This window comes from Anguilla anguilla, chromosome 7 (assembly GCF_013347855.1).
Source record: "Anguilla anguilla isolate fAngAng1 chromosome 7, fAngAng1.pri, whole genome shotgun sequence".
NCBI lineage: Eukaryota > Metazoa > Chordata > Actinopteri > Anguilliformes > Anguillidae > Anguilla > Anguilla anguilla.
In genome coordinates this window covers 6,312,187-6,323,929 of record NC_049207.1, presented here as the reverse complement: position 1 = coordinate 6,323,929, position 11,743 = coordinate 6,312,187, and the positions used below count along the sequence as shown (strand labels likewise).

The 11,743-nt window shown below is 48.3% G+C and overlaps 1 protein-coding gene across 1 annotated transcript in view; it reads left to right on the top strand.

Moving 5' to 3' along the window:
- Positions 1-5,348: 5,348 nt before the first annotated feature.
- tmcc3 (transmembrane and coiled-coil domain family 3) overlaps positions 5,349-11,743 on the top strand; it is a 47,668-nt gene continuing 41,273 nt past the window's right edge. The window contains exon 1 of the mRNA XM_035426048.1: positions 5,349-5,476. Within this exon, the coding sequence (XP_035281939.1) occupies positions 5,432-5,476 (45 nt within the window). The 5' untranslated portion in view covers positions 5,349-5,431. The remainder of the gene's footprint in view (positions 5,477-11,743) is intronic.

The window sequence follows — 11,743 nt, the reverse complement described above, 5'->3', positions numbered from 1 at the left end:
AATAGTGAGAAAAGAGACATTTCTGTTCAGTGTCTTGCTCTCATGGTGGGTTATTTGGTGTTGGAGAGAGAGATTAGTGTGGTGACAGGGCTCTCTAAATACAGCGCGTCAAAGTGTTTTTCAGAGAAAGGGAAGAACTACTGTGCACTGTATACCGTGTGAGAGACTGTGGCATTAAGTACATCACTACATTACTGTCCTGCTGCAGGTGTATGAGCATCAGCCATAATCTAATCCATCTAACCATCTATCCCCATTTCAAATGATTAGCTTTGACTCTCAAACGTAAGGGCTGTCAAACATAGCATGACGCAGTATGGTCTTAAATAGCACATAATGACCAGAGCAGGCCTTCCAGCCCCGTTAGAGTTAATTTTTTAATGTACCATCTTTCTCTCTCTCAGTCCTGTGCTGGTGAGTGTGTGTGCTGGCATGTGTGTGCTGGCGGGTGTGTGTGTTGGCAGGTGTGTGTGCTGGTGTGTGTTGACGGGTGTGTGTGCTGGTGTGTGTTGACTGGTGTGTGTTCTGGTGTGTGTTGATGGGTGGTGTGTGCTGGCGTGTGTGTGCTGGTGTGTGCTGGCGGGTGTGTGTTGACTGGTGTGTGTGCTGGTGTGTGCTGGCGGGTGTGTGTGCTGGCGTGTGTGTGCTGGTGTGTGCTGGCGGGTGTGTGCTGGTGTGTGTTGACGGGTGTGTGTGCTGGCGTGTGTGTGCTGGTGTGTGTTGACGGGTGTGTGTGCTGGCGTGTGTGTGCTGGTGTGTGCTGGCGGGTGTGTGTTGACCGGTGTGTGTGTTGGTGTGTGCTGGCGGGTGTGTGTTGACCGGTGTGTGTGTTGGTGTGTGCTGGCGGGTGTGTGTTGACCGGTGTGTGTGTTGGTGTGTGTGCTGGCGCGTGCCCCAGCGGGGCTGAAGGCAGGCCGCAGTATTTCACACCTCGGTGTTCGGAGCGGCGTCGCGTTATCGCCCGGGTCACGTGACCGGACACTCGCGTTTTCGTGGCGTCTCTCCCTCCGCCCCTGGGGAGGGACAGAGCAAGCAGAACAGAGCCCCTCCACCCCCCGAGGAGCACGGAGAAGTGAGGACGGTGGATCATGCGAGAGGTGAGCGTGCTCTGTTTGTGTAGTATGATTCAGGCAGGGGTCTACTGAACACCACAGGAACTTTCAGCATGTGTGTTGCACTTGGACCCAGACGGCCGCTTCATTAACACCACAGAAATCGGGATGAGCACCGCTGATTCGTGCGGCCCAGCGTTGGCCATCGCATCATAGTTACTCAGTTGAGCAGCTGAATCGGCCCGGCTACAAAATTCATTTTGCTAAGGCCTGCCCTGTATCCTGTTGCTGAATATTTCTGGGGGCTTATTCAAGTAAATGAGAAGGATCCGACTGTCATCGCTGTTCTCACGGGATGCTGGCGAGGTAAGAAAGTGGTTTGATGGAAAACCTGTTGTCTTACAGTAACCACCGGTGTAACCACCAGTGTAACCACCAGTGTTTGTTTTTTCTGCCCCCCCACCCCCCCACCCCACACAGTGTGTTGAGTCTGGTGATTACTCCAAAATAGACTCTCGTTTTGTTTTTTTTTGTGCAGTGGTTTTGCCTTGGCGAAGATTAAATTCATTCTCATTCTTTTTCTAAGGAAAGGGCTTTTGTTGAGAAAATGAACAGGAAATGCAATTTTGTCAGTCTGTGCTCTGGGTGATTCAGGATGTCCTTGTCAGACGCAGCAGAGCATATCTTTTATGTGAGCAGTATTTATAGTCAAACAAAGAAAAACAGCTGCAAAGCACTTAGTCTGTTTGCTCCCTTTTTGCCTGAAAGGGGCACATTTCTTATCACTGTAAGTTACGTTTTGGTACATCCATGTGCTGGCTGAGGCTCCTGGCTCGATCCAAGTGCAAGTCTCTAAATTTGGAAGATGCGGTTAATAACCAAATGTTTGTTTTGAGCTTCCGCGTTTATACGTGAATGGTGGTATTGAATGAAATTGTAAACTCATTGATTGTTCTTAAATACAGACGGATTCGTTTAATAATTAGTGAATAATTAATAATTGGCTCATCCATACAAGAAAGAGTGAGGCTGTGTGATGAAACATTGAAAATTACTGTTCATTCACTGCGTAAGCTTCTAGGACATATAGAAAGGTTGGAGAGGCAGAAAAGGTCCATACAGCAGTCAAAACATTCTCACAACATTGCTGCCCTGCAGTGCTAATGTTATAAACTTTCCAAGACATTCCAGTCCCATTGTGAGCACCTTTGTGTGTGTTAGCTGGGTATACACACTTTAGCACACACACTCATTCTGGTTCTCATTTGCGTATCCCTCATTCAAACCTTCACTTACTTCCTGACTCACTCACTCACTGTGACGTTTGCCTTTCTGTCAGTGTGACCAGGATTCATGAGGAAAATAATGAGCGAACCGAGGAAAAACACACGGATGTTTGTTCTTTACTTTAGCCTTGGGGGCTACGTGCAGTGGGTCTAGAGCTCTGCACAACAGACTGCTTTATTTGAGCTCCTTCCTGGAAGAATAAATATGTATAAATGGTAAACGGCAAAATAAATACGTGGCACTGTCTACTATGCCTTGGAAAGCTCAGGATCCTGTCTTGGTTCAGTGTTCCTGCTGCGACGATCCATTATGGATTTTATTGACTGGCCTTGAGAACAGGATTGGGATCAATTTCTAAAATGAGTGAATGTGAATATTTAACGGGCAAAATAAATGCAGTAAGTAACTACGGGTTTGTCTTAATTTGTACGCAGCTGTTAAGCTCCTTGATCATGAGGAGGTGTGTGCTGTGGTCCGCAACACAGCCCCCCCCTTCAGGCCATTCAGGAATCCCCCCGTGCGGTTGGGGATTCCAGCACCTGCCATGGCCCTTTCTACATGGTTCCACCTCTGTAACCCGCCATTTTTTTTTAAAACATGAAAAGAGCGCCAGCTGCCTGCTCCCCTTTTAATGTTAAATTAAGAAGACCTCCTTGCTCATCTCATGTGAGATGGCAGTGTGCCATCCCCTCAGGACAACTGCTGTCTCTCTCTCTCTCTCTATTTCCTTCCTTTCACTTTCATTTATTGTCCTTCGCTCTGTCCCTGTCCTCCTTTGACCTTCACGCGGGCACCTTATCAGGCCCGACCGGCTCGGCCTAGTCAGCCACCAGCGTGACTCAGCCTCAGAAGGAAGCCTCTTTGTGCGCGCGAGATCCGAAAGCCTACTCACGGTTCATCCATCCCGCCGGCAGCGACTGTGCTAAGCGTGGGCCCTTTTGAGACTGTGACCGAACCGAGATTGATGAGCAACTCTGAAACGGAATTACGCGGTAAAAAACCGAAACCCTGACACGTTTAACGTGGTTTTTCGACGCGGTCCGTTATCTGTAGAAAGGTGTTCTGGGACGTCTGAGAGCGCCCGGCCGTCTGTCGTAGCGTGCCGAGTCACGAGCTGTGTGGCCGTTTCGTTCAGCACTGTTTGTTTCTGTGGTGTGTAAAAGAACGTGGCCCTGCTCTGGTTGCTGTGTAAAAAAAATGGCCGTGTCCCAGTCCTGCGCGACAGTGCTGTGGTCTGTGTTGTCCGCTCTCTCGGTTCCCATTCATTTTTCTCCCATTTTCTCCCCAATTTACCCGTTATACCAATTCCCCGTGTGAATCACGGTCCTGGTCGATGCGCTATCCTTCTGTCGGTCTGGGGAGGGCGTGGACTGCCACATGCCTCCTCCGATACATGTGGAGTCGCCAGCCGCTTCTTTTTCACCTGACAGCGAGGAGTTTTCACTGGGAGAGCGTAACATGTGCGGAGGTTCACGCTATCTCCCCCAGATCCACTGGGTTCCCATTCTAAATGCACAGCTCACTTTGAGAGTCACGCAGGCACTCAAAATGTGCTCAAGATCCCCTGGAATTCCCATCCTGCCATTTTACACTCCACACATGGCCCTTGGCACCCTGGAATCTCTGGAGCCTCTAACTCTGCTGAATTAATGTGGGATGCTAGCTGAGGTGAATGCTTTTATCAAACACAGTTTTTTTTGTGATGATTGTTCATCCCTACATTTTTTTTTCTGTCCTTATGTATTTTTTTTAGGCCAAATGCATAGTGGCATCTTTGTAAACCCGTCCCAGTGCAGCAGCGTCCCTTGTCTGTTTTAAGGCACGGAGCAACACATACTTCATCTGAAGGATGTGCAGCCGACCGCCTCTTCTTCTGTCTCACTTTTATGGTGCCCGAAGGCTGGGATCACGTCCTCCTCACCGAATGAAATCCCTCCCTCTCGGGGGCGATGCTACAGTCAGTCGTGTCGTAATCCTGTGACTGTGGAAGTGGAAATACCCTGTCTATGTTTCTGTGCTAAAGGGCTCGCCGAGTTTTTAATATAATGTTCACTGTACATTCGGGGAGGGGGGGGGTGGTTGGGTGGGGTGGGTAGAACAATATCTTACTTCCATACTGTACTGTGCTGTCCGCTGTGTTTCCTGTGAGATATCACACGCCCCCACCCCTGTTTCACATTCAGCAGCTCTTCCTCTAGTTCCTTTAGTTCTGACTGTCATAGAATTTAAGGGGTTGGGGGGGGGGGGGGGGTCAAACCGAGTGTTTAGAGCTGAACGGGAGCCAGACGCACAGGGATTCTGTAATTACGGTCGAGGACAGTTAACGGGCGCCGTTCGTCAAGCTGACACGGATTAACCCCCCTAGCCTGCTCCTTTCTGAAGGCTTCCGACGGTTAACCACAAACGCGGCGGTCGGCTCTGTTTGGGAAGCAGGCCTTCGTCTGATTGGGAGCGGCGGGGGAAGTGCGCGACGCACAGCCGGGTGCCAGTTTTACGCGTGCCCGTCTGCGGCGTGCTGGGGGTACCTCGCCGTCGCCCCTGTCGGGGGGTGACCCCCGCCACCTCGGCTTCGTCCAGCCCTCAGGAGAAGTGTGTGCGTGTGTGCGCGCGTATTGTCTGAGAACTTCCTCTCGACGAAACCTTCCTCGTTAAAAGGGGTAATGAATGACTGAGCTGAGTGCCTTCTGTGGCCCGGCACTGCCCTGCCCCGGCGCACGAGATAGGAATCTGGACCGACGTTGTTTACAGCCTAATTAGTCCAATTTCCTGTGCTCCAGCCCAGAGAGGGGGTCAGTTCAGAGACGGGACGGAGGAGAGGAGAGGAGAGGAGAGCGTCTGGACTGCTCTAGTTGCGGGGGCAGTGGCCGTCGGGCTGGAGCTTTGAACTCAGGAGGCTTTCTCTCAGGAGCGTTCGTTCGCGCAGGAAAAGGCATTCCCCTGAAATCGTTCCTCGTCGGCAGTGCGAGAGACCTTGTCAAGCGAGCGCTTCCAGCGGGGGGGGGAGGGGGGGGGCAGGCGGAGGGGTCGAATCGTGGACTTCAGCGCTCCCGGGCCGCGACGCGGGTCTGTGATACGGTGGGAGGGGAGCGGAGATGAAGAAGCAGGCCAGCGTAATCCCGCTCATCTTCGTCACTCAGGTAGGAGCGCGCGGCGGCGGCGGCGGCTCGGCGTCGTTCTGCGCGCCACCCTTCCCACGTCCCCTTGCAGAACTGTAGATACCGCTGAACTTCTTGACCGTGAACACAATCCAGATAGCGATCTTGCGCGGTTTAAAATATACATGAGCCCACGAGGGGGAAACTTGAGCTTTCCTCCTTGAAACCGAAGACCGCACGCTGCAGTGCTTTTTGAGGAACTCGATGCTTCTCCTCGCAGTCTGATGCTTGAAAAAAAACTCGTTTAAAAAAACTGAAATGAGCTGAAACAGCAATAACGTCACTCTTTCCAGGCCACACTGCGGTTGTGTGCGACGCAACTTAAGCTGAGTGTTTTATCACGCTGTAAAACAAGTGTCCTGACAAGTGTTTAGGCTTGTAATGAGACTTGAAATCTTATTTTTTTCACTTGTAGAAAATGTTAGCTTGTTTTAAGGTACTTTTTTTTTTGCTGCAAGTGACTAGCAAGAGTCTCACCTCATTGGCAATCTTTTTCAACAAAAAAAATATAGAAGTATGATTTTAAGTCTAAATAGAAGACTAAAACACTTGTGAAGGCTGACTTATTTTTGGGGTTCTTGCAGTGAAAATACACTGAGTGACAGTTTGCTCACTCAAAAGTTTGCAGTTGCATCAGGCTGATTCACAGCGAGAGGACAGGAAGAGGGTGGTGGAGGGAGAGAACAGAGATAATGCGTTTTCATTTACCAAGCATTAGAGGTGCAAATAAGGGACGTTCCCTTCATTGACTTACTTCCCTACAGACTGCAAAAGCACTCATAAGTGATATACAGCTTATTCCTTAATATCCTGATACTGCTCTCGGCTGTTTTTGGACCAATTTGGACCTCGTCTTGTTGCACCCTTGGGTGTCTTGTTGAAAGCGGTAGAGAACGATTTGGACCTGGTCTTGCATGCTATCTCGTTTGCGAACACCAAAGCAGACTGGCTGAAGGGAAGCTCTTGAAGCTTTCAGCCAAACCAATATCTTTAATGACCGATTCAAGTGGTTTGAGCGTAATTCAGCATTCAGCTACTGCAGGAATTATGTCCTACTTTGGTTAGCGTCCCATTCCTTCATCATAAAACCGGACTCTTATTCCCAGAGGTCGTTGATTAAGTACATTCTCCACCCCTTTTTGCATTGCTCATTCTATGCAGCGTCTGAAGAACTTCCTCTCCTTCTCCCGTTTGAAATGTTGCGTACGAAATGTTGCGTCTCCGCGAAACTCGGCCGCCAGCTCTGGCGGAACCCTGAGTCAGGAATATCACGCAACAAATAACGTGTCACGCGGTTCGCGGACTGGGAACCCGTGCTCTCTTAACGTCGTGGTGATCTCTAATCTCATTCCTTTTCACCACTGTCTCACGAATGCCTTTGGCATCTGTCTCATGCGAGTGCTTGTGTCGGTGCAAATCTGTGTGTTTTTGAGCACGTGTGTGTTTTTGTGTGCGTCTGCGTTTATTAAGCGAGTTTTTGATATGGTTCTGTGTGAAGCAGGTGTGTGTGTGTGTGTGTGTTTGTGTGGATGTGCGTCCAGAGGGGTATGAGAATATTAGGCCACTAAAGCATTCTGGAAATAATTTCCCATGCTTGCATAACGTTGCAATAGGAAGCAATTCCGCAAAGGGACACCGAGGCACTCTGTCTTGTATTAAAAGCCTTTATTCAGTTAGGCAAGGGTAAAAAAAAACAAAAACATACTGACGCATTTCAGCTCGCCTTCAGTCCTCATCAGGGAAAATCAGTAAACAGGAAATTACATCACTTATGTAACCCGTCCATTCATGGCCGAACAAGCCAAAAGAACTGATGGAAATGAGACCAACAAAAAATAATGCTAGCACCCATTTAATAAAAAAAAGGTGTGGCTATGAGAATGTGTTAGAGTAATAGGGATGGGCTGTTTCATCCAGGGCCGGCCGTGAAGTTTAAGCTGTGCATGGTGGATCAGGGTATAGGGGAGCGTCTGATGGGGTCGGGGAGGGCAGATGCTGGGGGCAGTTCTGGGGGCAGGATCACACCAGGGGCCTCTTCATTAGTGAGGTTGTGTGACCTGGCCCACCTTAACATCTGCAGCCAGACCGGACCCGTGGAATAACTCTCAACTCCGTCTGAACACTTCTGAGCACGGTTATGTAACCTCAGCATGCCAGTGTAATGGGGCACGTCCTCTGTCCCAAATGGGTTGGCAGCTGGTAAACCGCCATGAAAGATATTACATGAAAATCGGCAGGTATTTGTATGGTATTAGAAGCCCAGGTCCTTTTTTTTTGCAAAATGGCAATATTAGTTACTGTAGATTTTATTTTATTTGAATTAATTCAGCGTCCTTGTGCCCATTGACTCCTGACAGCTTAAAGAGAGAGATGGGCTGTTTGAGTTCAATTCATTTCTCAGAGACCTGAGCATCGCACAACCTCAGGACGTGAATTCATGCCGTTTGTCCAGCCGCAGAAATAAATCGCATTACAGTGACCGCAAATCGAATTACGAATAATTTAATGGAATAAAGGCCTTGATGTAGTGAGATGAAAGGCGCTGTGTAATTCGATTCGTTGTAAATCGCCATTACATACAGTGTGACAAGTGGACGTTGCACTTTGCCTCTCTGAAAACCAACTGACTTAATGTGTGAAAAGAAATAGGCGTTGCGCAAATGAGTGACTGAACTTGACCCGTGAGGTCAAGGCTGCTCCTGAGTACAAACGGTCAGCCGCGCATTGCTGTGAAAACACAAAATAAAAAGATACTGTGGACATATAAACACCACAGGCTTTCTTTAAAAAACAAAACAAACAAAAAAAAAATGGTGTAATCTGTAACTTGACTTACAAGGTAGAGGGGGGGGGGGGAAACTGTAATGGTGTCTCAGATGTAGTGTAGTGACAACGATCTCAGGATAGACGTGGGAAATGTTTGTTAAACGGACACCTCTCAGATTTTGGTTCCTCGGTCTCCGAGCAACCGCGAACGGCCTTTTGGCCCGCCGTTAGCGCAGTTCTGTGGGTTGCTTTAATAACGTTTAAATGTGGACTTGAACTCGCAACTAACGATGAGAATGGAATCCAGTGGCAGGCGGATACGTTACATTACATTTATTTGTCAGACGCTTTTATCCGAAGCGACGTACAATAAGCGCATACTGAAGGTCATTGGAGCAACTACAAAAACGCAGGTTCGATAAGGTACAATGCTCATTTTGTAACAGTTATTCAATGCTGCCGTGAACACATTAAGTCCAGTGCACACAGTAAACATTACTCTGACCTAACCTATGCTAAGTCAAACTAGGACATCAAGATAATGATACAAGGTACAGTAAGGGCTGGATATGATATAGAAGGTGATGGGGATGTCTTGTACTTTGAGTCAACGTGTTTCAAGTGCGCCATTGCGAATGAGTCATTTGCTTTGGCCAGGCGATGCCCTCTGGCAGTGTCTCTCCCTCTCAAACATTACCAGGGTATTGGAGCACTTACTTATGGGGTCATGGGGTCTCTCTCACCGACATCAACTTCCTGCTGGGCAGTTCCAAGCGAGGACGATATCTCACTTATTAATGTCATTGTGTTCACAAAGGTGGGGAACTGATTCACAGCAAAATAAATATGTTTCCACTGTGTGCAGTATTTAACAAGCTGGGGTTGCAGGAGTTATTTCAGTTCGGTCTGAGAAAATGTGCACATTCCTCTGCAGTGGAGCTTTGTGTTCACCATTTAGTGTTTATTTCCAGTGGTTTTTCCTTCCCCTGCAGGTGACCGGTTATTTACGTCAGGTGTTCTCTTCGCGGTAATCATTCTTCAGACCGTGTTTTGATCGGTTTCCCCTTTGAGAGCCGAGGGCGGAGCGGTGGCAGATGACTGATGCGGCATTTCTGCCTTTATTAAAGCCGTGCGTCGGGCCTGTCACCGATCAATCTCTTCCTGGGGAAACGCGATAATAATGCGTAGGGCAGCTAGAGTACACGTCATCACTCACGGAGACGACGGGCGACATTTTTCTGCTGGAGAGAGAGAGAGAGAGAGAGAGAGAGGGAGGCGACCATAATTCTTGTCGGGCTTGAATGACTTTTTCGGGTTGTCTGTCGTCGCGCGGGGATCGCACATCGACCCGCATCTTGTATCGCAGCACCGGTAGCAGTAATGTCATTGTTGTTTGCTGTTTCGTGGAATGTTTTTTTCTGATTACGCAGAAGGCCGCAGAGCAGAGGCTTAGAGAGAAGATTTATGTGGCCACACTGACCTTTATATCAATTTACACCCTTTTCAACGGATTATGCTCCTGACGCCTATGACCCTACAGCGCGGCTGAAGGAGATGTTATTCCTCTGAAATATGATATATAAAAGTCTTTTTTTTGTCATTTGACAAAAATGGGCATTCAGCCTGTGATTCATGAGTGATGTCATCAGGGGAGTCGCTGTGAACATCTAAAACTTTCTTTAGAAACTTCCTTTTTCATGACCCTGACATTCAGTCACATCAAGCCTTGTCATGATGAACTATTGCAGCAACGTATTGCTGTTTATTGTGAGCCAAACGCGAGGGTTGAGTCGAGTTCACCACACTGGCATCCATTCTGTCATGTGGAGGATTTTCGACATGTACGGAAATTACATTCTGATATCTGCTCCATGTTTTATATTTCATGTCCTCTGGTCTGCTGGAATTTGGCCTCTGATTGGAAAAAATCTGTTTAAACTGTAAAGACCGAGGATGAACAGGAAAAACACCCGCATATATGTAGCTAGTCTGGTTCTTGACATTTTTGTATTAAGTATTTACCAGTACTGACTCCTGGGGTGCAATTCTGACTTTTCCGGAACATTTCATATCCGTCATTGCTAGTAACAGACAGGACCTACACCTCTCCAGTTCAAGAAGCCAGCATTTTGATAATGCAGAAATGTTCTTGCGTGTCTCACAATCCACCTCTCCCACTGTTGTCCTATGATTTAACAGAACGTTTGCTGGCGTAAGGATTCGCCATTGATCTTACTCCACCCAATGCCGGAGGTTACGTGGTTTCTGGCTGACAGCTCTGCTCTATTGCCGTTGCCCTCGCTGAACTAGCTAGTCTGCGGTGCGTGACTGTTGCGCCGGCTACTTGGCCTCTGCATGGTTGCCTTGGCAACGCGCAGCTAAAGAGGAAGATGAAATTTTTAAGTGGGCCTGTGCTTTCTCACAGACCATTGTCTCCGGGAGCTGTTCTGTTCTGTGGAGAGTAAATAAACGCAGACACACTGGAGTAATTACTGCTGCAGCCTCTCTTAGCCTGCGTTTGGGGGAAAACCGGCTAGCGTGTTGCAGAGGGGCTGGAGATACAATACATCCACTCGACGGAGCCTCTCTGGCGCAATAGAGCGAACGGGCGAATCACGTACTGTACACGCCTGAACTGCTCATCTGCTCATCCGGGGGGGGGGGGGGGGGGGGAGGACCTCATGTGACCTTTTGATTGCTGCAGCCTTTCTACACGAAAGAACCATGAGTTGATTCTGCTCTAAGCCGTTAGGAGCTTTATTAAATTTCCTGAACACAAGCAATACAAATGCAACAGATCTATTCATAAATAATCGGGGGGGGGGGGGGGGAAATACTGTTTCTGGTCCCTGCTTTAGATACAGAGGCATTTCTAACATCTGCAGTGAAATTTTCAGATCTCATCTGAACTTGATACAACCTCTCAAGCATGTACCTATCGCAGGCAGTCAAAACTATTTCACCAAAGCCAGGGAAACTGAAAATCTAGCTTCAGTTCATTTACATTTTTTTTATTTATAGAACCGGTTACAGAGACATGTGGCAAACACGCCTGCCACAGGCCACCGAAGTGGCTTTCTTTGGGGCCCTCCAGCACAGAGACACAGGGAGATGATGTTAAAACAGTCCAGATTTATTTGCGAGGGTTTGGCAAGATCTTACAGCCAAAATGAGCAGGTGTAACACAGTCATGACCAAAGCTCCCCTGTGTGGGCGGGGATGGCAGATTTAACCTGTGCGCAGTGATTACCTCACTACGCACAGGTGCAGCCACTCCTGTTCCTGGGTCCAATTAGCCTGGCCAATTATCTAATTCTTAACCAATTATCCAATTGGCCAGGTCTAATTAGCTTGACCCAGGGCAGATGTGGCTGCTTAAACCAGCCATCCCCACACCACAAGACACTACAGAGGAAAGCATAAAAACAGGAAAATATGAAAACTGAGAAAGATCTTCAGTATACACAGCCATTATATTCCTAT